The 26685-nt window shown below is 33.2% G+C and overlaps 2 protein-coding genes across 3 annotated transcripts; one reads left to right on the top strand and one right to left on the bottom strand.

Moving 5' to 3' along the window:
• Positions 1-237: 237 nt before the first annotated feature.
• Positions 238-4026, bottom strand: LOC145093405 (WAT1-related protein At3g28050-like). 2 transcript variants are annotated; one of them, XM_079031527.1, is made up of 7 exons: positions 3770-4026; positions 3625-3690; positions 3428-3541; positions 1745-1985; positions 1223-1381; positions 982-1133; positions 238-614 (listed from the first exon to the last, which is right to left on the bottom strand). In XM_079031527.1, the coding sequence occupies exons 1-7, from the start codon at positions 3967-3969 to the stop codon at positions 575-577; spliced, it is 972 nt and encodes a 323-aa protein (XP_078887653.1). In that variant the 5' UTR covers positions 3970-4026; the 3' UTR covers positions 238-574. The 2 variants fall into 2 exon arrangements, with proteins under 2 accessions (XP_078887653.1, XP_078887652.1); XM_079031526.1 differs by having other exon boundaries at positions 238-655; positions 3770-4022.
• Positions 4027-19967: 15941 nt separating this feature from the next.
• Positions 19968-20477, top strand: LOC145095905 (uncharacterized). Its single transcript, XM_079033716.1, has one exon. The coding sequence runs from the start codon at positions 19968-19970 to the stop codon at positions 20475-20477; it is 510 nt and encodes a 169-aa protein (XP_078889842.1).
• Positions 20478-26685: the final 6208 nt, after the last annotated feature.

Genomic DNA, 26685 nt, shown 5'->3' on the forward strand with positions numbered 1-26685 from the left:
CTAACGAATCATGTAACAAGAGAGAGAGAGAGAGAGAGAGAGAGAGAGATAGAGAGAGATAGGTGGGCCCTTAATTTATAAAAAAATCTAAATAATATATTTAAAAAACTGAAAGAAAATGGAAAATAAATATCCCAAGGGTATTACAGTCATTTCAATATTCGGAGGAACGAAATACGGAACGAAACTAGCTCAAAAGGACCACTAATCCAAAATATTTAAGGTTTGGACTAAAACTTGGAAAAAATGCATACCACAGGTATCATTTTGTAGTTTTGTCATTTTGTTATCGACAATTGTTTTTTCAGATCATCTATTTCTATGATCATAGACAAATTTTGATAGCATATCTAGATCTTATCCTAAATCAATGTGAACATTATTGTTGGTTGTTTTTTGTAACTTAAAAATGTAAGTCGATCTAATGTAAAATTAGTTACAATGATACCATTCAAGCCAAACATTTGATTGTCATAATACACAGGGAGCTCACATTTATCGACACTCCATGTCCTCATCCTTGTATTGCAACAATGGCGATCTTGGTGTCGAGGAAGACTCCAAGTTTATAACTTCATCTTTCACCAAATCTTCCTTCGATTTTCCCCACAACACTGTATAGAACCCAATCGATATTATCATTGCACCAATCACACTACATAGAGACACAAGTTAGTACCCATTCTTTCTCTCTTTTCATAATGACACAAATGAAAGTTAGAAAGGGATACACCACCCTGGTGCCCCCGACCAACAAGTCTCAACCTGATGTTTGAAAGGTAGATCATAATATCTTCAAAGCAAGAAAGGTGAAGAATTATGCATAGGTTTAAACCTGAGACCTCACTTACGACATAAGATTGCTTCCCTTCTTACTTTTAGAGCAAGCATGCATGAATATAGCACAAAATATAACACACACACAAACATATATATATATATATATATATATATATATATATATATAAAGAGACATATTACCTTCCAAGGTAGAGGTCATCGCCAAGAAACATGACACCCAATGTGAATGCTATAACAATTGACAATGGCTTAAACATGGCCACAAACAGTGGCCCCTTTAAACGTAACACCCACGTATCAACACTATTGCTAATGCACTTACCAAGTACACCCTAAACAACTCAAAAACCGAAAAAAAACTTGTTTAGATATTGATAAATCGATCATAAAACCATGATCATTGATCATATGTGGTGCTCACCGAGCATAAAATCGACGCCAATGGTATATCGGGCTTGATCTTCCATGAACTTGAATCAGGTTCTGTAAAAGACCCTTCTATTGCAGCCAAAATACTCACAATTAAGTTGTAAAAGAACACAACTGTTAACTCTGATGGATACTCCTTCATGATTTGTGTCTGCATACATCAAATAATTGAATTAAACCATTAATCGATTTATTCACATAGAGATATGCAAAAGGGCCTAAGCTGGAATAAGCAAAACAAGCCAGAATTTGTAATAAGCTTTTTACACCAGTTGAAGCCCTATTAGGTAAAAAAATTATTCAAATATTATTTATAATAGTAATTAGTAAAAACAATATTCAAATGTTATTTATAACAATAACTAGTTAAAAAAAGGCCATCATTCTTGTTTTGAGGCTTGGCCTGAGCCTAGAAAGACCTATGTCTTTTTAAAGACATCATGACTGATTCGATAGGCACCCAATGCATATCTGGTTTCATATATAGGATGAACACGAACATTTGCACTAATACCAATACGATGTACCACAATGGTACTAAGATGTACTCTGAGGTTAAAAAGAGACCACCAAGAGCCCAATTTGATTGTGAAGAACTTAAGGAAACAGTTGGTGATTGAGAAGGCGAAGGTGTGAGACTCCAAATAAGCTTTGGACCTTTGTATAGTGTTACAACCAATGCACCTATTACAGAAACGATCGTGCCAAAAAACTTTGCACGAGTACTTTTTTTCGTAAAAGATAGTGTCTCCATCCTGTAATTTGTCCATAAAATGAAGTGGGTCATTAGTGGTAAGTCCATAAGTATGTAAACCTATCAACTAGAGAACATAGAAAAAGAAAGCCACCCACTTGATAGTACGAATCGAGACAGCTCATTATTTATTTTTTCCTATTAGTTTTCTCTTTCATTCTTCTAATTAGGGCTTCTGTGATTGCCACATCCTTCGCTAATTACAATTTTTGTTTATGACTATTTCTATGAGAATCCAGGTTAATTTTTTGTGAAAAGTGGAGAATTTTCTAAACACGTATTTCTGGAACCAAAAAATAAAAGAAAAAGTTATTTGTTTATCTATCTATCTGTCTATCTTATAACAGTGACATATTTCTAAGCACTACATTGATTTAAAACTTCTATGTCATTTCTTATTCACAAATGTCTATTAATAATTACAAGTAATTGGTTTAACATTAAAGACCAAATATGCTAAATAAACTCTTAGATGTAAGAAGGATGGGATAAAAAAGCTAAAAGAACAAAAATTCAGTAGACATAACTATTTCAGAACATATGCTAAATAAACTCTTAGATATAAGAATGATGAGATAAAAAAGCTAAAAGAACAAAAATTCAATAGACATAACTATTTTAGAAAATATTTGCAGTGATGGAATGCTTAAAAGTGTTATACAAATCACAATTGTTGATGAATGTATCATTTTTTACTCATAAATTGATAGTCATATATAATGTTTTCTATATGCCTAACATGTTTTTTTTCTAGTGGTGGTGTGCAATTCGAGTGGTGGTTTGCAATTTTTAAAGTTACATAAGCATCATCATTAGCATAGTTTTTATCTTTTCATTTTTATTCAGAAATATTTCAATATGTTTTGTTCTTTCTTTATTTTTTTTGTTTCCTTTTATATTTATTGTTGTAAATTGGTTATATTGATATGATACATAATATGTTTCATAAAAGCTCAATTTTAAGTCTATCATTATATCAAGTTGTACATATCATATATGGAGTGGCCTAAAATGAGAATTTAACAAGCTTCACAATGTCTCTTTTATAATTAAGTTAATTTCATTAATAATTTTTTATTATATGCCTTGAAAGGCAGCAAACATGCTCTTATTAGTTTTATATCAACTTATATAGATATAATTATTTTGTACTTATGATTCAAATTAAAGTAATTTACTTGAAACAAGCTCGTTTGAAATTCCCATAACAAAATAGTTTTATAATTTTTTTGTACTTATGATTCAAATTAAAGTAATTAATCACTAGATTTCAAAAAATAATTAATTTATGATTAATAACTGATAATTACTTTTAACTTCTTCTTATTTATATACATCCTAGCTATACTAGTAATATAAATAAAATTTCTCACAAAAAATCACATGCTTCAAAAGATTTATGAGCGAAATATTATAATTTGAAAAAAATAAGTTTTACCGAACCTGAAAATGACCGCAAGGATGAAGGTAAGAGCGGGAACAAGATTGCTAATGGCGGAAGCAAGCGTCGGAGAACTATAAATTATTCCGTTATATCCCATGACCTGCGACATATACCTATTCATAAACAGATTCAGTTTAATCAATCTTCACACTTAGTTATCATCATCGATAAATGATCAAAGAAACAAACGATATACCCAATGATTCCCAATAGCCCGATTTTGCTTACAATCGAAAAATTCACCGGAGGAACCACCGTTGATCTGTTTTTCATCAAAAATTTACTATCACACAAAATTCTGCCGGAAATTGACGCAAAAGCGTATGTAACAGATGACATACCTGGAGGTGAGGAAGGGTGCCGGAAGGAGGAGGAAAGCGGCGATGGCGTAGGAGTAAACGATGAAAACATGGTAACTCATTCCGCGGAGGGTGGCGGCTTTGTACAAGGTGTTGATGCCGACGTCGGTGCACTCCATAGTGACCATGGCAGCAAACGGCAGGACCTCCTTGTAACAGTAGTATCTTCCGTCGCCGGCCATGTTATCCGCTGAGTGTGTTTTTGGGTAGAGAGCAATGATTGATGCATATTGCCTAGTTTAATAGAGAAGAAGCACAATTGAATCTTACGTAAGGTATGACAACTATTTCCTTAATGACAAACAATAATATATATATATATATATATATATATATATATATATATATATATATATATATATATATATATATATATATATATATATATATATATATATATATATATATAGGGAGGTTCAATTGAAAAAAAAAAGGTTGAGAATTGGGTAATTATTCTCAGTCAATCATTTATTTTTGCCGCAAAAGCCTCCTACGTACCGGCGGAAATAGAAAACGAATGCACATGTGTTTTCCGACATAAGATATTTCCTTAAACTATGCTAATCATTACCTTAATATATACAAAAACATAGTTTTTTTCGTTTTTTTTAATTTTTATAAGCTATTTTTATCAAAAAAAATGATTTTAAATATACCAAAATTCATGATTTTTTATTCTCTACAAATAGACATCCATATTGATATAGTTTTAAGATAAAATAAAAAATTTATTTTTTTTATATTTTCAGCTATCGTTATTCATAAATGAATAACAATGCATCAGGTTTTATTACAGTACATTCGTTATTCACTTATGAATAAAAAATATGATTTTATTTTTTTTAAAATTTAAGTATCATTCGTATATGAATATAGCATATAATAAATATAGTATATTCATATTTTAATATTGGACGATGAATTCACTTTTGAATATTAACATAGTATATTCACTTGTGAATATTAGATAATATATTCACTTATGAGTATTAAATGATATTTCATATGTGAATATTACATAGTATTACATGGTATATCACATGTGAATATTACAGAGTATATTCACTTGTGAATATTAGATGATATATTCACTTATGAATATTATACAGTATATTCATATATGAATATTACAAGGTATATTCACTTATGAATATTGAAGGTATTTTGACAAATATATATATAATTTTTATATGTTATTCACATATAAATAACATACTGAGTTGCATATTTGTTTTGTGTTTTTAATAATCATATACTGATTCAGGTGAGAAAACATATTCATATGTGAATATAACGTGGTAATTTAGTTTATGCATTTCATCAAACAGTTGGAGTGCAAACAAGTTAACTATTTTAAAAATGTTAAAAACATCAAGTTATAAATTCCAAATCATCATATACTTCCGATTTCGACTTCAGATGCGACATCCTATCTGTGATCGATTTCTCAATTTAATTTTGATTTCCGAAAATCCGATTGGGAACCTGTGATTACCGATTCTAAGTCCCTCAATGTCGACTGTGACTGCGAGTCCAGAACTCCGATTCCAATTTCATGAGCAACGAAGAAATTCCGGTTTAATTGAAGAAATCTGGATGATTATTGAAGGTTGGAGGAAAATTTTTGATGATGAACGCACAGTTCTCGAATTCTCTATAGTTACGTATTTGAGATTGAAGGTTATTACGATATTTACAAGTTAGCCACCGTGTCTTTTATGCTTAGATTAAATGAGTGGCTGAGAATGATTCCCCCATTCTCAACCTTTTTTATTTTCTCAATTGAACCCACCTCTCTCTCTCTCTCTCTATATATATATATATATATATATATATATATATATATATATATATATATATATATATATATATATATATATATATATATATATATTAGTCGTTTACCCGCGCTAAGCGATGGGTGCGAATGGTTTGTTTCGGAAAATAGTTTTAATGTGACTATTAGTTTGCTTTAGGCGTGAAGTAGTTCCGTGCAGCCTTTTGGTGGACTATTTTGTATTAGATAGTTCATTTCAACAGATAGTTTGTAGTTAGGTGTTTGGATCATTTTAGAATGTGGTGGTTAGTAAGTTTACCTATATTTTGAAATGTTAGTTTGATGTATTTAAAGCTTTTTTTAGGTTGGTACCAAATGATTACATTTAACTACTTAAGTAAAAAAAAATGTATATAACCCTTAAACCGACAATAGAGGGTCAAATAATGTATAAAGAATAAACATAATTATTGGTTCATATGGTTTGCTAAAAGTATCATTTACAACTATTCGTTTGGTCCTTATATTTCATTTTGTAGCATGGTTGGTCTTTCAAACGTTAAAATATTTTTTTAAATTACTAATATGCACTTAAACTAGGGGGAAAATTTCATATACGTCCTTCCTAATATTAAATATTACGTCTATATCCTTTCAAAGTTAATAATTACATATATATCATTCTCAACCTATTCAACTCACAAATATATCCTATCTTATAATTTAATGAGGTATAAATCAATTTAATACCAAAAAACATATTTAAAAGTCAAAATAAAAGGTGACTCTACTAAAATACCCATTCCAAATTATTAAACAATAGAACTAAATGAGTTTAATTAGGATTAAACCTAATTAAATACTAAAAAACCTCAAACACGTGAATTATAAAAATCTCTTAACCACATGAATCACAAAAACCTCCAAGACGTGAAGACCTATTGTTGTCGTTTCTTCTTGATCGCTGGTACAAGAATTATTCCCATAAGGAAAATCTGCAAGGATGACATTGTTCTTCTCAGCCCTTGGATTAAGTTATCAAAGTGTGCGATGTGGCATGTTTTATGCATTGTGTAATTGGGTTGATATATTTAGGAGATATGGAAGAATTGTTACCCTAAAACAACAACATGAAATATATGATCGTGCAGGGTAAATAATGAAACGACACCAAACTTTCTTTTTAAATGGCTAAATTACATTAAGTATTACCAGCAGGATGTCGGGAAAATTACAATACAGAGATAACAAGAATATACATAAATTAGATGAATATAAAGAACAGCCACAAGCAATAGGGTGGAAAGAGACTAAAATAGCAAAATATGTAAAGAATCTTTAACGAAAGACCAGCAATAGCGCATCATCCTTTGAAGAAAAAAAATCCTTTGTTTGTCCTTTAGTTCTGAGATTTTCAGAAGTAGCAATCTACTTGTAGCTTGAAGTCCAGAAGATGAAAAAACAAAGGATACTTACGAAAACCATCCAACTCCACAACCAAAGAAAGGAAGAGGTTTGTCATAAATCCCTTGTTGGAAGTCATCTGCATCATCCCTAATGAGGTTATATATGTCATTATCACTGTTTGTTATAGGGCCTGCATCAACATTTTCTCATTTTGGTCATTTAACATTTTGTTTTGTGGTGTCATGATTCTGATGGAGATGTGATGACTCCATTAGTGTCAATTGCCTAATTGAAAATGTTGGTTTTTTTACCTTTAAACATTGAGAAACAGCAAGTTGAAGGCCTCAAAAGATCATGATTCTTATCTGCAACTGATTTCATGAATTCAAGCCCATTTGCACTTGATAATAGTTTCAGGATGCTTGCCACCAACTTCTCCCACCACCTGATTTGTATGATCAACAAATAATCCAAAATTTGTTCCGATATCATAATCACAATTGCAAGTTTGAATTGGACTGAGGATTTTATCACAGGCTAACGTAAGTAAATCAAGTAATTGAAAATTAGCCATTTCCATAATAAAAACATTAAGAAGATGCATTTCTCTGGTAAAAACTCGATAGAAACAACATAATTAAGTCGTTTAGCACTCAAGGTATTTGGTTGAATCATATACGATTGAAAGCAAAAGTGAGGATACGATGATGCGCTTAAAACACCCTTCGACGTTCAAGATCAATGTTGATAAATTAAAAAGAAAACAAATGAATTATTTTGAGAATATCATACGAAATCAGTAAAACAAGTAAGCAGGCCAATCCAAAACTCAAGATACTCAAATTGGTTTTCATGATTATAGAGACAAATATTGAGCGAAGTAAACAAGAACCAAAACCAACTGGAAAATAAATATGCCAATTTGAATTAAGGAGCACTTGTGTATCAATTGTTTGAGGATGAAATCAACAGAAGAAAAAAGAAGCATGCTTGTCTGGTGATGATTCCTAATTGTTCTTGATTTTCTTTTGGGATTGGAAATCAGAAATCACCCAAATTAGGAGTAGTTTCAGTTCCATTTGGCCTTTTAGACACATCTATTTACTAATTTTTTCCATTGTATCCACATATAAGCCTTTCTCTTCGATCCAACAAGAAAAAACCCTAAAGCGCTAAACCCTGATTAAATACATTGCCTGAAGTGATGGAGAAAAGGATGTATTGTAAGATGGATTCTGGTTAGAATTGTTGAATTGGGATGAGAATAAAAATCTACGACAAGAAAGAATGGCTGCTTTGGGAGGGTATATAGAAGCAAAAAATGCCACTTGAATTTGATGACGACGAAAATCAACTAAATCAAATAGTTAAATGAATATTCAATTCAAAAAGGCTATTTTAGTAATATCATATGTATTTTTGAATTTTAGATTAAAATTTAATATTAAATTGATTTAAATCGAATTAACATATAATTTTGGATATAAATGTGAGTTTAATAGGATAAGAAGGATATATATGTAATTATATAATTTGGAAGGATATAAACGTAATACTTAATGTTTGTAACGACATAACTAAATCTATATAATATGATATATCTCTAAGGACCATTTCTACAATACCCATCATCTATTATAATTATTTTTAAACACTATCGGGAATGATTGTCATCTCTATTATTTTTAATATTGTTTTCTTCAAAATCCATATTGACAATGACGTAAAAATAATTCTCCTAAACCAAGATACAATAAATATTTTATTGGAAACTAAAGAATAAAAAATCATATATTTAACTACTTTCTTTTTTATTTTAAAATCATATCTTTTTTTTTTAATTGAACTTTACTCACTCACACTAAATACCAACTTAAAACAAATAAAAGTTTAAAATATCAAGAATCTTGATTTTACTAATATGTTTTTTTTTAATAACACTTGTATTAAAGCTTCCTTCTATATTTTTTCCAATGTAAACAAAGGTTTGAGCTTGTTAGAGTAACAGGGTTCTTCGTTTAAACCTATAACCTCTTTTTAGAATATTAATACATTGTTTTGAGCCTTTGTAAAATAATATTTCAGTCACCAGAACACCATTTCTTCTCTATCATTGGTTGGCTCTCTTCTTATTTACTCCTTGTGATGGTCATCCCTGCTACATCGTTGCACAAAAAGGGGTAAGTTTTGAAAGGATGAACTATGGAGGTAAATTAGTCAAATAATGGGAAAATTGAAATTACTTCACAATTACATCATTTAATCCTATAAAAGAGGGACTATCGATGATAAACTTGTCATAAATGAATGAACAAAGCAAAGAAAATTGACTTGTGTAATTTAAAGGTGTTGACCCCATAACAATGAGTTGTATCTTTATCAAGATCTTTTGGTAAATTAATGATTTCAATTCCATCAAACGGACATTTATACAATAACAAAGCAAAGAAATAAAAATTCCAAAAGCAATTGCAGGAAAAGAAGAGAGCTCGAACTAAAGAAAAAAAACAGCATGTTCATGGTGAAGGAAGCCACAACAAAACCTATGAATTAGTTATTAACAACAAAATAAAATTCGCATAATATTTTGAAAAATATTGTCAACAAAAACGTCAAATGTATAATCAAAGCACTAAAGGCAAGAAATAGCAGCTTAAGTTTGTTTATTTGTTTTTTATACACAAAGCACTAAAGACATTCTTCTTTTAGGTTTTTTGCAAATAAAAAAGGATTAAATTTAGAAAAATAATAATAAAATACAATAATGAGTTCAGAAAGGCTTAGTGACATAGAGCATGTGATCACAAAACTATACCTTCACAGATGAAAAACAAAATATGGCCAAATAATTTTTTTAAAAAGTACCCCAAGCACTCTATTTAAATCAGTCAAGAAGAGAAAAATCACATTACTAAGATTTCAAACATAAATCGAGCACAAACAGATAAAAAGAGAACCAAGGGTAAAACTGTCTATTCTTCCTATAGCATTCCTTCTTGACCTAGACATGTGATTAAACCACCAAAAGCCGTTTTCATCTCAAAATAATCATTTTATCTTTCTAAAACAACTTTACACTTCCATGGGAATAAAGAAAACAAAGCACTAGTAAAATAAAAAAAAACAAATGGGTTGTCCATGTTAGTGTGGCTACTATGAATCAAAAATTATCATTACAATCTTTGATATGTTTCTCCTAAAATCTGTTACAACCCGAAAAATTAGGTAAAGGGTGCATGGGGGTGCTACCAACTAAACATCAAACAAACTATAACTTAATTTTTAAGAGGCAAAATTAATTTAATCATTTTTTGTTTATAAAATATGAAAGAATTGAGGGCATCATCCATTAACATATCATTGATTTATGACTTTAATTTGATCCATAAGACCTTAAAGTTGAAAATTTTGTCATTGATTTCCATAATTAAAATGCAAGGTGCTAATAAAAATAATTTTCATTAGTGGATATATATTTTTTTGTAGAAGGGAGATGAGCGATTAGGATTCAGATGTGTATTCTGGTGGTAGGATGGTTGTGAAACCAACTTTGCCATTCGACATATCCATCAAGCTTCAATCATCCACAAATAGATTAAAATGAGTAATCAATAGTTTGAACCTGTGAAACCAAATTTCTGAACTAGATACAACCAGTAAAAGCAATAGTTTGAAGCTTGACCTAAAAATCAATGTTTGCATAACTCAAACACCAAAAAGGTAAAAAGAAAATAGCATAAAACATATGGAACATACCCAGGATTCAAAATCAACAATAAAATGGTTAAAAATAGCAAAATAATTGAAATTTTACAAACAAAGAATAGAGTATACAAAAAGGAGATGTTACCAAATATATGGTCATCGTTGTGAGTAGCAGGGAAGACAGAGCTGGTGAGGGTACCAAATCAGAAAACCAAACCCTAATTGGAGGTGGTGCGATAGTGTTCGAGAGAAAGGCAGAGAAGGAGGAAGTGGTTAGGTAGTAGTGGTGCATTGGTCGTTGTATCCGTGGAGTTCTGTTGTGGTGGAAACGACGCCAAGGGTTTCTGGATGGCGGCGTGTAATGATGGTGCGGTGGTTAGTGGTCGTTGCCGAAAAACTGAGGTGGGTCACCATTGTTGCTAAAGAAGGTTGGAACTAACCTGAAGCAATGTTGGTTGTGTCTAACATGAAGAAATTAGATGATTCCACTCTAATTTGGCAATCAATTATAAAGAGATGGGATCGAGAGATGAGGGAATATGGGGATTCAAATTTGAAAATAGCTACAGCTCCTCAATTTGTGCTAGGAATCAGTCCATACATATTCAGTTTTGTTACAAAATAAAGGGAAAAGGCCAATATATGGGGTCAGGTAAGGAGAGTTAGATGTGAACAATTGAGTCAAAAAAACTGCATTGAATCATTGTACTTTATGTTTTATTATTTGTACCTCTTAAAATTTAGCATTTAAAGCGATATATATATCTTTACTATCTTATAAAAGAAATCTCACTATTTCTAAAAATAACTTCAATATAATAATAATATTTTTTTAAGACGTCCAAACAATATAGCTAAAAGTACAAGTAACAACCAACAAAATAATATTAATCTTGCATTGTTCAAATATGTAAGCTAAACGTACTATCAACCAATACATATAGAAATTTTGACCCAGTAGTCTTTATTCGCTCTAATACCTGATTAATTCCTAAAATAAAGGAACAAATATCTTTATTTAGGCTGCTAGGATAGTATTTCGCTAACAAGAGAAACTATACATTACATTTCTCTCTCTAAACATAAATCTCCCTGAACCCACCGTCATCTTCGTTCGACTGTGTTACCTTTGGAGTCGGTGTGCTACGATACGCAATCCCCTTTGTAAAAATCGTTTTCCGGCTTCACTAACTTCTCCCAGAGCTTTTGTCGACCTTTTGACCATCGATCTTTACCCGCAAGGTTAAGTATATCACAACTCACCGCCTGCTTCTCTCTTCTTCGTTTTTCTTGTTTTCTAATTTGAAAACTTGTTTGTTTGAAGGATATTTTTAGGGTTTTGATGAACGATGGGGGTTTTATTTGAATCTTAAATCTGTTTAAGTTTAATTTGATTTTAGGTTTTTGGTTGAACTTGGTAAATACACGATTTAGGCAGATCTTGATTCAAACCCATGGATCAACCATCACGGCTCCATCGCACCACCAAACTGTGGTTCCCTTCTTCCATTCATTCAAGACGAATCGATTGTGGTTATTTCAAGAACGACATTAACTTATCTGGTAGCCAACACTATTTTTCATTTTTCTAAGAAAAATACGAACTATTTCATATTTTCTTTGCATATCTTTGGTTTTTTATGTTTATCTTTACAGATATGGAAATTGTAACATCACAAACCTCTATCAACCACCACCCTTTGTTCTTGTGCCACAAAAGGTAAGGCCTTTTTTTCTAACCAACCTCAGATCTATCGATTTTATGAGTCTTTTTATGTAGGATAAAGTTGGAGGAAGTAAAAGAAATGTTTGAACTATTCGTTGTTATTGTTGCTACTATTGTTAGGGCTCAACCAGAAGATTTTAAGACTATTTGGCAGGAATGGGTGAAAGATTTTCTTATGATGCTTACCATTTGGATCGTTATCTTCTCTCTTAACTTTGTAAGTTTAAGTTTTCCCTTTCTCCTTTCTTGGTAAAATACATGTTAGTCTGAGCTCCATTTCTTCTTCTAGCTTTTTGTGGTTTTTGGCTCCCTTACAACAAGATTGTGTCCTTTTATTTCAACATGAATAAAAATAATCATTTTCTCACTACAAGCATGCATTGAATCATCATTTCAATTGTGATCTTTTAAAGGGTGGCCATGAATGATCGTTGGATTTTTTTTACACTTTTGGTGCTGATGTTGTGACAAAGTTTCTATTCAACAATGATCTTTATGCTGTTTTCAACACTCACTATGTTTGCATAGTAATAATTGTTGAAGTAGAAACCAAACCTTGGAAATTCCTGCCACATGATACACCTGGTCAACATTTGTAGCATTGAAGAAGCCAGAAGGTGTCCATGTGTTCGAAGACTTTCTAACGGCTTAAAGTTAAAAGTTATTGGGTAATAATATAATTTCGTGTTATTTTTAAAGTTTTTAACGAAAAAAGAAAATCATCTATTGTTTCACCTTGTTGATTTGATCTCTACAATAGGGAGACTGAGGAAAGCGAACATGAAATGGGGAGTGTTCTTGAGGAAGGCGGACACGAAACGTCTCCATCATTCTTGATGCATATAAATCATTCTACATGATTCAATTTCAGATACATACAAACTATATTAATTTTGGCTTTTTCTATAATTATAATGGTTCCAAAGACTATTCCATGAGCCCCCAGGTGACATTCTTGCTCCTCATGAGAGTATAATTGCAACAGGTAAAACATTTGGCAAACTTAATATTTTTTGGTAAACAAGGTGAAACTTCTGTTAGATCAAAGTAATTCTTGTTATTTGTGTTTCTTCTATTCTCGTCTTTTAGGTTTACGAATTTGAATTTATGATGATGTAATCATGGAATTCACTTTTTTTAGGTGGACAAAGCTATTAAGATGGAACGCTTATTTAAGATCAAATAAACATAACCATGGGGTGAGTGATCTTAATACGAAAATCCAATAAAACACTATGGGACAGTACTACTTGCCTAATATCCTATTTTTTTATAGTGTGAGTTTCATAGGATCCTACTTGGAAATGGAGAAGTTGTTGTTTTGGTACAGATGATGAAGGTACAAAAACCTTTTTAAATCTATAGTGTCCTACATTTTTTTCATGAGTTTTATTCCACAGTTAAATTTCCATGACTTTTGGTCATCAGCAAGTATCTAATAGTGTAGTCAATAGATTTGAAGCTGAACTAGAGGACCTATCTATTAAAAAAGGGAAAAAAAGGGACAACAAGATTTGAACATGGCAATAACCGATCCAGTTTCTATTAATCAACAATAAGCTCAAATAATGAAATTTGGGTTGATTCTAAGACCGCTAGAACTTCGGATCCAATGATGCTAACTTGAAACAGAACGAGAGAGATATCCAACATCAAGCCCACTCCCCCCCCCACACACACACACTTACTTCACTAGAAAAAAGGTCGAAATCCGAAAATCTAAATAAAAATAAAATTATGACATTGTACTTTCAAAGTTTATGCTATACATCAGCTTATGATAAAATTTATTATAAATCATTTTATTCATAAATATGTGATAACATATACTTGTGGGTATTAAATGCATTATGGTTATTTGTGCAGGTGCGATTTAATCGATTCGGGTTGGTATGTTTATGGATATGGTTTGTCTTGTTGAACTGGAAACGAAACTGACAAATGTGCCCAGCCGGGTAATTTACATGTGTCAATAAAAATAAAAATAAAATAGGGTGTAATTGTCTTAATAAGATCAAAAGAATGTGTGTAGTTTGTTTGCAGGAGATGGCGTGATGATGGGGTAAAGGGTAATTTGGTCCTTATACCATTAAAGTGAAGATGGATAATGTCAGGGGTGAACAACATGGTCAGAGTATTAAGACTATTATCAAAAGCATTGTTCTTCTGTGATGTTGCAAGATTGGAATGGAAAAATAAACGAATAGTATTTTTGGAATATTGTTTTAGGATTATATGATTCAGTGGAAAAGAAAGAGGAATTGAATGTTTTTGTAAAATCTCTAAAAATTCTTCTTTTTTGCTTTTATCATTTTTTTTCAAGATGTGGATAAGTTGAAAATTGGTGAGTACACATAGCAAGATGTAATGCATTGGAGTTGTGTCTTTTGTTGTATTAATTTAATTGAGAATTGGAAATTCAGGAAAAAGGAATGGAAAGAAAAAGAAAGTGATTGGTGCCTTTTTTATACATGATAAAGCTCTTCTAATTGTACTATATGCGTGTTTTCTACCACAAGATCTCGATTTTAAGAAACAAGTATTGGAAAACTGGAAAAGTTTACAGGGATCGTGTGCAAGTGAATTTTGTTGAATTTTAAGTAATTATAGGTCATTTCATTTGATGATTTATGGTTTTCATTTTAACATTGTTGCAATTAATATACGTAAGCAAAAAAATTTGATCGCAACAAAAGTTATTGGAATATAAATAATAATGATTAATAACAAAAAGTAAAAAAATTTATTTTTTTCAAAACTTAACATAAGTCGTTCCAAATAAAAAACCTAACATAAAGTTACCTCCCTTTCATAACGAACTCTTAACAATCTAATTTTCAATTCTAATAAGCATTAACAAAAAAAACTTAAAGTTATTTATACTTATTTTTATAATAAATAAATAATCGATAAATTTTATTAATCATAATTTTGTTTTAAACAAAAAACAACACTTTTAAAAGAACAAACTATTTTTAACACAAAAATAGCAACATATTTTTACATTAAACCAAAAACATTGATGCAAAATTTTTTAACAAAAACGATTAGTTTACTATATTTTGAAACCATACGTAAATAGAGTTATGATGGTAACCCAAAACAACAATTTTGTTTTTGGGCCATTTACCTTGGTTCATGACCCACTTTCATCTATATTTGCATGTGAATAAGTCCAGTGCCACTGCCACCTGGACAAGTCCGGATAAGGGAAGGTTTCACTTCCAGGTCATCGGTGATGACTCTTGCGAGGTCATATGTTTATTAAACATGCACTAACCCTATGTCCTAAACCAAAACCATTATCTGCAAACCATAAGGGCCCGAACTTGTGCATACTAAGCATTTTTTTTCCTTTGCATTGCAAGTGTTACAACTATTCGTTGCCACAATGACCGATAACAATATGTATCTACATTTTGTTTCCTGAAATATAAAATATTTCAGAATAAAACTAATTGCCAAAATAAACTATTTGTCGTCCGCCGCTTTGCGCGGGTACACCACTAGTATATATATATATATATATATATATATATATATATATATATATATATATATATATATATAGTGTATGTGAAGAGATTAATAGAAAATATGTAATGGGGTTAATTTTTGAAATCCAATAAAAACATGACATATGTCATTTTAATATAAATTACATGAATGGTCCTTATGATTTACGATATTTATTCCAAATCTACCAAACACCACACATTCAATACTGTCTCTTTCTCTCACTAGAAACCACCTCAATTGTCGGAAAACCAGCTTCATCGCCGGAAACCACAAAAATCGTTGAAAAGCATCGCCTCCGCCGCCACCATTTACGCTAGAAACCACCATCAACACCATTAACAATGCCAATAATTCCATAAAAATATACAAGGGCCAAAGAAGAAAATTATTAACCTACTTTTTACTTGTATTATAAACATTTCGAACAGTCCATTAGGATTATTCAACAATAACCATATGAACTTGAATCTTGATTTTTAGGGTAGGTATAACACTTTGCATAAAGAGGAACAAACTTGTGCCAAGAAGAATAAGAACTTCGGAACTACTAACTAACGTTTAAATTGCCAATTTCTAACTTTAGATCGATTGGCGTCACCTGGATGGGTGATATGTGCATATTTAATAATATAGTTTCGTATAATATCTTAATACTTTTTGGTTGTTTTGTATCGATTTATGAACAATATGTACATTTTCTGCTTTAAAGACATGTTCAAGTGAAAACCAAAGCAGAATTAGCAATTGAAAGCTTAAAAATTGAAGTTTGAAGAAATAAGGCTTAAAAGAAGAAAATATCGGCGAGTTGGCCATCAACTCGACAGGTAGTGTGGAAGATTCGTGATTCAATAATGTTTTACCGTACATGCGTGTTAAGTGAAAAACTCGTCGAGTTGGGTCTAAAAACTCGATGAGTTGGTGCGTAATTTGGAATCTCTATATAAATCGGTTATTCCCGAAACCCCAAGACATGTTGGAGATTTTTAGCCACTAATTGAAGATCAGAAGGGTTCTTGGAGCTCTGGTTTTTGAGAATTCAACATAGATATCAATTTAGAAGAGATCAAAGGCAATAAACATTACTCTTTTTCTTAATCTTTTGCATAAACCATGTTTAAATTATTACATTTCGATTTTAGGATGGTAATTGCTGTGGATATGAGCTAAAAGCTTTTTACTTATGTTTAGACTAGATAAACTTATGAATATGGTGTGATTTAATGGCTTAGATTAATTTGATTTAGTGAATTATCTTGGTAATCTTGTTAAAGACCCTTATGTATTAATAATAATTATTTTATGTTAATAATCAAGTTATTGAGTTGCATGAACGTCTTCTTAATTGCTTGAATCATATAGTTTTGTGAAAACAATATTGTATGCCTACTATTAGTGAATAAGAACCTAGGGTTAACTAGAAAATAAGTAAATTAATGTGTAAGCATGTGTGATGAACAATCATATATGAGTTGATTGAATTGACAAATTTGGTTAACTAATATTACAAGTCTTACTTGATCCCAACTGAACACTAGGAAACTTGTTAGTTTAATCAATTGGTTACTGTTTGAATTAACTTCTTTGCTAAAGGATTAGTAATAGTGAACATGAACCTAATCACATTAGAAATCGGTATACAATGATATATTAATCCATTACACTTGCCATGAAATCAACCATAAGAATAAGTCAATCGAATCTGAACAGAAGTCTCTTTTATCATTGAATCTAGTTACCTACTATTCTCTTTAGTTGTTAATTGTCTTTGTTTGAGTGTTATTTGCTTGCTTAAGTTTCTAGTCTTGTAAAGCTAGAGAAACCCCCCCCCCCCTTTTATTACTTGTTTTTATTTAGGTAATTCTAGTAGTGTTACCGTTCCCTGTGTTCAATACCCTACTTGCTTGAACTATATTGTTAATCGATAGGTACACTGCCTTTCGTGTGTTTATTTTGTGTCTAAGTTAGTAGGATTAAAACTAGTACTATTTCACATGTATCAAGTTTTTGGCGTCGTTGATGGGGAACGGTTCTAATAGTTATTCTAATTGCTAGTTTTATCGATCCTTTGTGTGAAATTTATTTCATACAAAGTTAGTAGTTTTTCTGTCTTAAATTTTCACTTTCAGTTTTCTATTTTTGCGTTGAACTCGTCGAGTCCATTATTGAACTCGACGAGTTTGTCATGCTTTGAGTTTTGTTTTTTTTGGTTTTGTTCGTTTTAGGCGTGTTTTTCTATTTTCTTTCAGGAAGTTTATGACCGAGGTTCCAGCACTACATTAGTGCCACCCGTGGAAGACCCGGAATCGATTATTTACAAAAAGAATGAAAAGCCAATTGGAGAATCAAGCGGCAAGGACAATAAGGTGCTAGATTTCGAGCAAGAAATACCCGAAATTGAAGAAGAAGGTGAACCCGAACCAAAAGAAGAAATGGACGAAATCACAGACATACCCATGGACGAATACAAGAGAATGATGTGTGACCATATCGGGCCAGGACTCATGCAACCCACGATTCCAGCAACTACTAACTTTGAGCTGAAAGGTCACATACTCGCCCAACTCAAGGACATCCCATTCTACGGGAAAGATCACGAAGACGCATACAAGCATATCGACGAGGTCAACGACATAGTCGACTACTTCAACATCCTTAATGTGCCTAGCGAGACTGTTTTAGTTCATATGCTACCAGTTACATTTAAAGGAGCCGCAAAAGATTAGCTAAAATCACTCCCTCCAGGATCCATCACGACATGGGCTAAAATACGTAAATAGTTCATTGATTAATTTTTCCCTCCCTCAAAAATAGCAAAGTTGAAAAAAGCCATTGCAAACTTCGAACGACAAGTAGGCAAGTCACTCATGAGGCGTGGGAGAGATACAAAGGCTTGTTGAGGAACTGCCGCCACAATGACCTAAACATTTCAGCAATAAGTCTCCATTGTCTATGATGAAGTGAATGTGACAACTAGGCAGCTCCTTGACTCCCAAGGACCACTCACGAAGAAAGCACCCGTGGTTATAAAGGAGCTAATTGAGGAATTCTCTAAGCACTATAGAGAATATCATAACCCAAGGAATGACTCAACTCGAGGGGCGGTGAACTCAGTTTTTGATAAGATGGCAACAGTGATGGCTAAATTGGAGAGCATGGACCGAAGGATGACAAAGATGGATCAATACTTCCATGCCCTCCGGGTAGGATGTGATAATTGTGGCAGACCTCACCTTGCTAAAGCTTGTGACCTTGACGAGAATGTGAACCGAAAAGTACAAGTTTTTTATTCGAGTGGCGACAAATTTGATGAAGATTGGAGGAAACCGAAAAAGCAGTGGCTACCATACGATGACTACAAGAAGGCAAAGGAGGCGAAATATAGGCAAAATATAAGAGGTTTCTATCAAAAGGAGGAGTCGGTTCAAGAGAAGAAAATGGACTATGAAGACATGCTCACACGATTTGCAACTGCATCCGAGAAAAGACACAACGAAACCGATGCGGCGATATGAGAACAACAAGCAATAACGAAAGAGCAACAAACGTTAATGAGAAATCAGCAAGCCTCTATCCTCAACATTGAAAAACAATTAGGCCAACTTGCACAACAAATCAACGAAATAACACCGGGTGGACTTCCAAGTAATACTGAAAAGAATCGTAGAGTGGCTCATGTAAATGCAATAACAACAAGCTCTGAGCAAATTTTCACTCCTTTGACTCCAATCCAGAAAGAAGAATCAAAAGAGGTGCAAAGAAAAGGAGAAGAAAGTCAAGACTTGAAAACAGTGACAAAAACTCGACGAGTTCCAAAAAGGAACTCGACGAGTTCCCTGTCCGAAGAAAAAAACAAATCGCCTTTAAAACCATATCAGCCTCCGTTGCCATTCCTAGGACGAGCCATCCGAGATAGACAAATTGAAGAACGTAACAAGTTTTTAGAACACATAAAGGAACTTTAAGTGAACATTCCCTTCATTGAAGCAATAGTACAAACACCAAGGAATGCAAGCTTGCTTAAAGATCTCCTCACGAATAGAAGTAAGATGGTAGAGGTAGCAGAAATAGTTTTGAGCGAACATTGTTCAGCCATTGTAATGAATGAACTGCCAGAGAAGATGGGTGATCCAGGCAATATAACTTTGCCTTGCCAATTTGGAAACTTGATTACCACTCGTGCATTGGCTGATTCAGGGGCTAGTATAAACATTATGTCATACTCTTTCTTCAAGAAGTTAAGCATTCCAGAACTAAAGCCTATTCAAATGACAATCCATATAGCTTACAAAACGATGACACATCCAAGGGGAATATATGAAGATCTCTTAATTAAAGTATATAAATTGGTGTTTCCTGTTGACTTCATAGTGTTGGATATGGAAGAGGACCACAAAGTCCCAATCATTCATCGGAGACCATTCTTGAATACTGCTTGTGCCATAGTTGATGTGTGCGAATCAAAACTTACTCTTAGGGTGGGGGATGATTTGTTTACTTTTGGAGCTGACCAAGAGAATAAGCACTCAAAGTCTAGTGATGATGTGAATGTTAGATAAGGTGTCTAAGTCCGTACCTATATTTGGTATGAACTCGACTCGACCCAGCATGGTCCATTTGGGTTGCACTTCACCTAAAAATTTGTATGGATATACTTTTGGGAATGAGATGTCTATGATCTATTAATATATTATAAGTTATAATATATTAATATGAAATCATATTATTTAATTAGTGTTGATCAAGAATTGATTCTGGAATTAATTTAGTGATAAAAAAGGCTAATTAAATATGGACTCTTACATATATATGGATTGGCATAAGATTTATTTAGGATTTCTAAGAGTATATGGAAGTCCATGGAGCTTTTAAGCCATGGATCCTAGGTAAATGAAGAGTCATGGGTATTAGGGTGTAACCCTAATCCTCCATACTATATAAAGAGGTCCGAGGTTCTAGAATTGGCATTAGTGTGTGTGAGAAACAAGAGTGGACCGATTTTAGTGAGCATCATATTCTCTAAAGTATTTCCAAGTTGTTTTGGGTGATTTGTGACACCACTTGAGGCATCCACACTATTGGTTCTAGGCTCTAAAACTCCAAACAGTCAACTACAAAAGAAAGGTATGTTATTCTACTTAAAGTCTTGTATTATAAGTACCCCATAACATGCTTGTTAGGTTGTAAACCTTGGAAATCAAATTTGCATGTATTTTAGAGAAAATATAGATCCAAGGTTTCTAGGGTTGCATGTACACCATAGGAGTGTTAGAATGCTCAAAACCCATCAGTGGTATCAGAGCCTAGGCTTGTTTTCTTGATACTTGATGCAAACTTGTTGAAAAAACTCAAAAATTTGCTACCTGTTGAGTGAACTCGTCGAGTCCACGGGGGTGGGGGTGGGGGGGGGCTCGACGAGTCCATGAGTTAGTTCATCCTACTCGTCGAGTAACTTCTTACACTCGACGAGTAGGAGGACCCGAATGCAGTTTTTTGAGTTTTGCTGCTAGAAATGGACTAGAAACATTACCCTAAACTGTTTTGGTGTTTTAAAACTTGTTTTAGATGGTGTAATTGTTATGCTAATCCATTTACAATGGCTAATATCAAGATTCCATGTTTTATATGTTAATATGATTCTTGAAATTTTGATATGAATGTTCATGTTCTTATGAGTTATTGTTAGCTCATAGGAATTATTTGCTGAATTGTTTAATGATTAATTCTTGATCAATTATGTGTTTTAATGGAGTCCATAATTTATCCTCAAGTTATGGATTACCAAAAGTCACTCTTTTAAAGTCCATTTATAAACACATAGGTTACATAAAATGAAAAGTATCTCATTTTAATAAACCATTAAGTCATAAGTTATGAAGTTGAAAAGTCTTGAATAGTTTCAAAACTTGCCCTCAAGTTTTGGAATTTGTAAAGTCTCACACTTTATTACTTTAATTCCAAATTGAACCTTAGAATTTTAAAAGTTTAAAATTTAGCCCTTATACTTCTATAATATTAAAAGTTTAATTATTATATATATGTCAATCTTACCGTTAGTAGGCCTCATTCACGAAACCGGTCTATAAGGGGGGGGTATAAGGTTACTGCCTATAAAATGGCAGCTTAATGGGTGTCCACTCTCACCCACCGCTTCCTTGACGGGTGGAGGGTCGTTAGCCGAACGGGTAGGATAGGACCTTAATCTTCATTAAAAGTATAATGAAATTATAAAGTAAGTAAACCTTTATAAATTCCTAATCTTAGTTACTTTAGGAAGATTCGAAATAGGTGCTAACCCATGAAATTACACTTTGTACGTTACCAAGTCGTTAGTGGAGCATGTGTGGTTAACCGCCATACTAACAAGGACTAGTAAGAGTGGAAAAGGGTGACTTAAGTTTTATCATAGATCGGTGGAGTGCGTGTGGTTAATCGGCACATTGATTGTGTGATAAAATTAAGGGTACCAAGTCAATTTGCATGGTTATTCACACCTTATTTGTGATCCTCGGCATCCCGGTTACAAAATTGAGAGGGCACAATCGAGATTTATGTTAGACTAGTGTCTAAGTCCGTAACTACATTTGGTATGTACTTGACCCGGTTGTGCATGGTCCTTTTGGGTTGCCTTCACTAAAGCAACTTGACGAGGTAATTTAAGGAGAGAGAGAGAGAGAGAGAGAGAGAGAATATTATGGTTTATTAATATATTATAAGAATTATATATTAAAGGAGAATCATATTTATTTAATTAGTATTGGTCATAAATTAATTAGGAATTAATTTGGTGACTAAAAGAGATTAATTAAATAACGGGGTATAAACTGTCAAATGTATGATAGTTAAGATTTGCGCAAAGGAAACCTAATAGACTTAAGGGGGAATGAAATTATGATGGGGATCCATCAAAATTTCGTCCAAGGCCTTATTCCAGAAGCTTCCTTGGGCTGCTTGGTGGCTAAGCTGTCCATTAGGGTTTAGACTGAAACCCTAGCAGCCTACTGTATAAATATGACCCCTAGGCTATGAAAATTGAAACACTTGATTCCAAGAGAACCCTAGGGCTGATTTTAGCATCTCTCACCCTCTCTCATATTTCCCTCTTGCTTGTGGGGTTTATGAACCATTAGAGGAGTTAAAATTATGACTCTAAGCTCAAGATCAATAAGACTAAAAGGATTTCAAGCTCTTTGAAAGAGGTAAACACTTAGATCTGTTCTTATGATGTTGATTTCGATTTTTATATGATAGATCTAGGGTTGCAAGTCTTGGATTCAAAGCATGTACAATAGAGAAACCTAGATCCAAGCATTAGGGTTTGTATGAGCACATAGGACTGTTCTTATGCAAAAAATCCATCAGTGGTATCAGAGCCAGGTTGGTTTCTGTTGTATTTGATGCTTTAACTGTTTGATTGCTGAAAATCATTTTTTGTGCTAACTGTTTGATGAACTTGACCAGTTCCATGAGGAACTCGACGAGTTCCAATGTGGAATCGACGAGTTTAGCTGTCAGACAGAGGATATTTCGGGATTTTGTTGCTGTTTTGTCATGGGATTAATGCCTAAATCATTTTTTGAAGATAAAATCCGAATAATAGTTTATTTATATGATAAATATGAATTATTTATTTTATTTGGTAATTATCTTGTAACTAAAATTGGATTAAGTCAAATATAGATAATTATGAAATTAATTGTTTAATTTAAATTATTTGTTATTTGATCCATTTTGTTTTGAAAAGCTCAAAACTTGTCCTCAAGTTTTGAAATTTAAATTTTATGATTAAAAGTTTAATTTTGAGTAATTTAAATTTCAAACGCTTAGAGTTTTACAAGTTTAAAATTCAACCCTATACTATTATATTATTATAAGATTAATATATATATATATATATATATATATATATATATATATATATATATATATGTATAAGATTAAAGCTAGTCTTATCGCTAGTAGGCCTCATTCACGAAGCCGATCTATAAGGTGGGTATAAGGTTGTTGCCTATAAAATGGAACTTAATGGGTGTACACTCACACCCACCGCTTGCTTGATTGGTGGAGGGTTGTTAGCCGAACGGATAGGATAGGGAACTTAATACCCCATTACAAGTATAATGAATATTGAAAAGTAACTAACATGTTTTTACAAATTCCCAATCTTAGTTACTATAGGGCAAAATGTGAAAATGATGCTATCCCATGGAATTACACTTTGTACCCTTGTCAAACGTTAGTGGAGCGTGTATGGTTAACCGGCACACTAATTTAGGATTGAAATTGGTGGCATAGGGTGGCTCGATGTTTATCATATATCAATGGAGCGTGCGTGGCTAACTGGAAAATTGATTAGGTGATAGAGACATTGAGTGCACCATGTCGATTCGCATGGTTATTCACAACATGTTTGCAATGCTCGGCATCCCAGTCGCAAATTTGAAGTGCATATCGAGATTTAAACATGCCATTGAAAAGTTCAATGAATCTCAAAGATCTAGGAGTTTTCAAATACATCTAAAACTTAAATCTTTTTTGTTTTTCATGGTGAGAATTAGTGAATCGTCATTCACTTACCTTCAAATTATTTACTTTTAGAGTACGACATCCCTTTCTAAGTTGTAAATAATGTTGTTGGGACCTGGCCCTAATTTCTCATTTGGGTGTTTAATTAGGGACTCATTTCTAATCAACTTTGTTCCTTTCTTTTTCAGATGTCTGCAAACAACAACAACAACGCTTCTGGGTCATTCTCGTTGATGAACCTATGTCAAAAGGTTTAGATTTGATGCATAAAACTTCAACGATTGGATGAGGTACATTCACATGATCACACGCTACAAGGACAAAGAATATGTCCTCGATGAAAAGCTTGAGAAGATCATCCCAGATGTTGCTACTCTTGAAGAGTTGACCGCCTTTGAGGCCCACGAGCGTGATGCTACGAAAGTTCATTCCATCATGCTGGCCACCATGAACCTCGAACTCCGAAAGTACTATGAGGACATGTATCCGTATGAAATGCATCAGGATTTTCTAGACAGGTACCACCAAAGCTGAGGAAAGAGCGCTATGAGATCATTACTAACATGATCACCGCTAAGATGGGGAGTGGAGAATCCCTAACCTCTCATTTGCAGAAAATGCAGAGTTATGTTGATCGTCTTCACAAACTTAATGTTAAGTTTGACGAGGATTTGGCTATCGACATAATCCTCCAATCCTTACCCTCATGCTACAACCAGTTCAGAATGACCTACAACATGAATAAAGAGGAGGTCTCCTTGAGCAAGCTCCAAAGACTGATGAGGACTGCTGAGAGCAAGCTCAAAGACAAATCTATTGCACCATCCCCTGTTGTGGCTGCTCCCGTGTTGGCAATTGGCCAACGAAAGGGTAAGAAAAGAAAGGCTCCATGTAAGGGCCACCATAAGGGTAAGACCCAAGATGGTTCCTCTTTTAGTGGAACCAAAGCTGGTTCGGTCAAACCCTCTTCCGACCCCAAAGAAGCAGAGTGCTATTACTGCCACCAGAAGGGCCACTGGAAACGAAGCTGCCCTAAATATCTGCAAGATATAAAGGATGGGAAGATTAAGCCCACCTTCGCAGGTATGTATTCTATTAAATCTAATAACTCATCATTTTCTACTTCATAGGTTCTTGATACATGGTGTGGTTACCACATTTGTTCTGATTTGCATGGCCTAAGAAGAAGTAGGGAGATGGAACATGGGAAGATAAACTTGATTATGGGAAACAAAAGATCGTCGCTTATGACCAGAGCCGGAGTTTATTCTTTAGTGCTAAGTACTGGGTTAGGATTAGATTTAGAAAATTGCTGTTATTCGCCAGATGTGGTAAGAAACAATATTTCATTTCATGGATTGTTTAGACAAGGTTTCAGATATTCTTTTGATAATATTAATGGTTCTATTAATGTTTATTTGAATGGTGTCTTTTATTTCAATGCATTACCTTGTAATGGGATTTATGAATCCGTGATGGCTGTTGATAATTTAGGAAATGATGTATTGAATATTGATTCGTCTACTAGCCTAGACAAAGCATGTTGGTGGCATTGTCGCCTTGGCCATGTCAACAAGAAACGCATAGCACAACTCCAAAAGGATGGAGTGTTGGAGTCATTCGACCTTAGGGACGATGACACGTGTGAATCTTATTTACTTGGGAAGATGACCAAGTCACCCTTTACTGGCACTTGTGAAAGGGGTGAAGATCTATTGGATCTCATACACACCGATGTGTGTGGGCCCTTTAGATCCACCACAAGGGATGCTTGCCGCTTTTACATAACTTTTACGGATGATTATAGCAGATATGGATATATCTACTTAATCAATCAAAAGTCAGAAACCTTTGAAAAGTTCAAAGAGTTTAAGAATGAAGTGGAGAATCAGCTGGGCAAGAAAATCAAGATGCTTCGGTCAGACTGAGGAGGAGAGTACCTAAGTCTTGAGTTTCACGACTATCTAAAAGAATGTGGAATTGTTTTGCAATTGACGCCTCCGAAAATGCCACAATTGAATGGTGTGGCTGAGAGACGTAATCGGACCTTGTTAGACATGGTTTGTTCTATGATGAGTCAGGCTTCATTACCAATAGCTTTCTGGGGGTATGCCTTAGAGATTGCCGCCTATATGCTTAACTTAGTTCCTACCAAGAAGGTTCCCAAGACTCCTCACGAGATGTGGACAGGGAAAGCTCCCTCATTGGCACATCTTAAGGTTTGGGGTTGCAAGGCTTTCG

This window comes from Lactuca serriola, chromosome 3 (genome assembly GCF_051521515.1).
Source record: "Lactuca serriola cultivar US96UC23 chromosome 3, Lser_US96UC23_V15, whole genome shotgun sequence".
Classification (NCBI taxonomy): domain Eukaryota; kingdom Viridiplantae; phylum Streptophyta; class Magnoliopsida; order Asterales; family Asteraceae; genus Lactuca; species Lactuca serriola.

Excerpts from the sequence above, each read along its gene's own strand:
- LOC145093405 (XM_079031526.1), bottom strand. The coding sequence starts at position 3,969 with ATGGCCGGCGACGGAAGATACTACTGTTACAAGGAGGTCCTGCCGTTT. Across the intron at positions 1,986-3,427 it reads ATCCTTGCGGTCATTTTCAG|GATGGAGACACTATCTTTTA; the intron begins GTTCGGTAAAAC and ends GACAAATTACAG. Across the intron at positions 656-981 it reads GATGACCTCTACCTTGGAAG|TGTGATTGGTGCAATGATAA; the intron begins GTAATATGTCTC and ends GTCTCTATGTAG.
- LOC145095905 (XM_079033716.1), top strand. The coding sequence starts at position 19,968 with ATGGTAGAGGTAGCAGAAATAGTTTTGAGCGAACATTGTTCAGCCATT.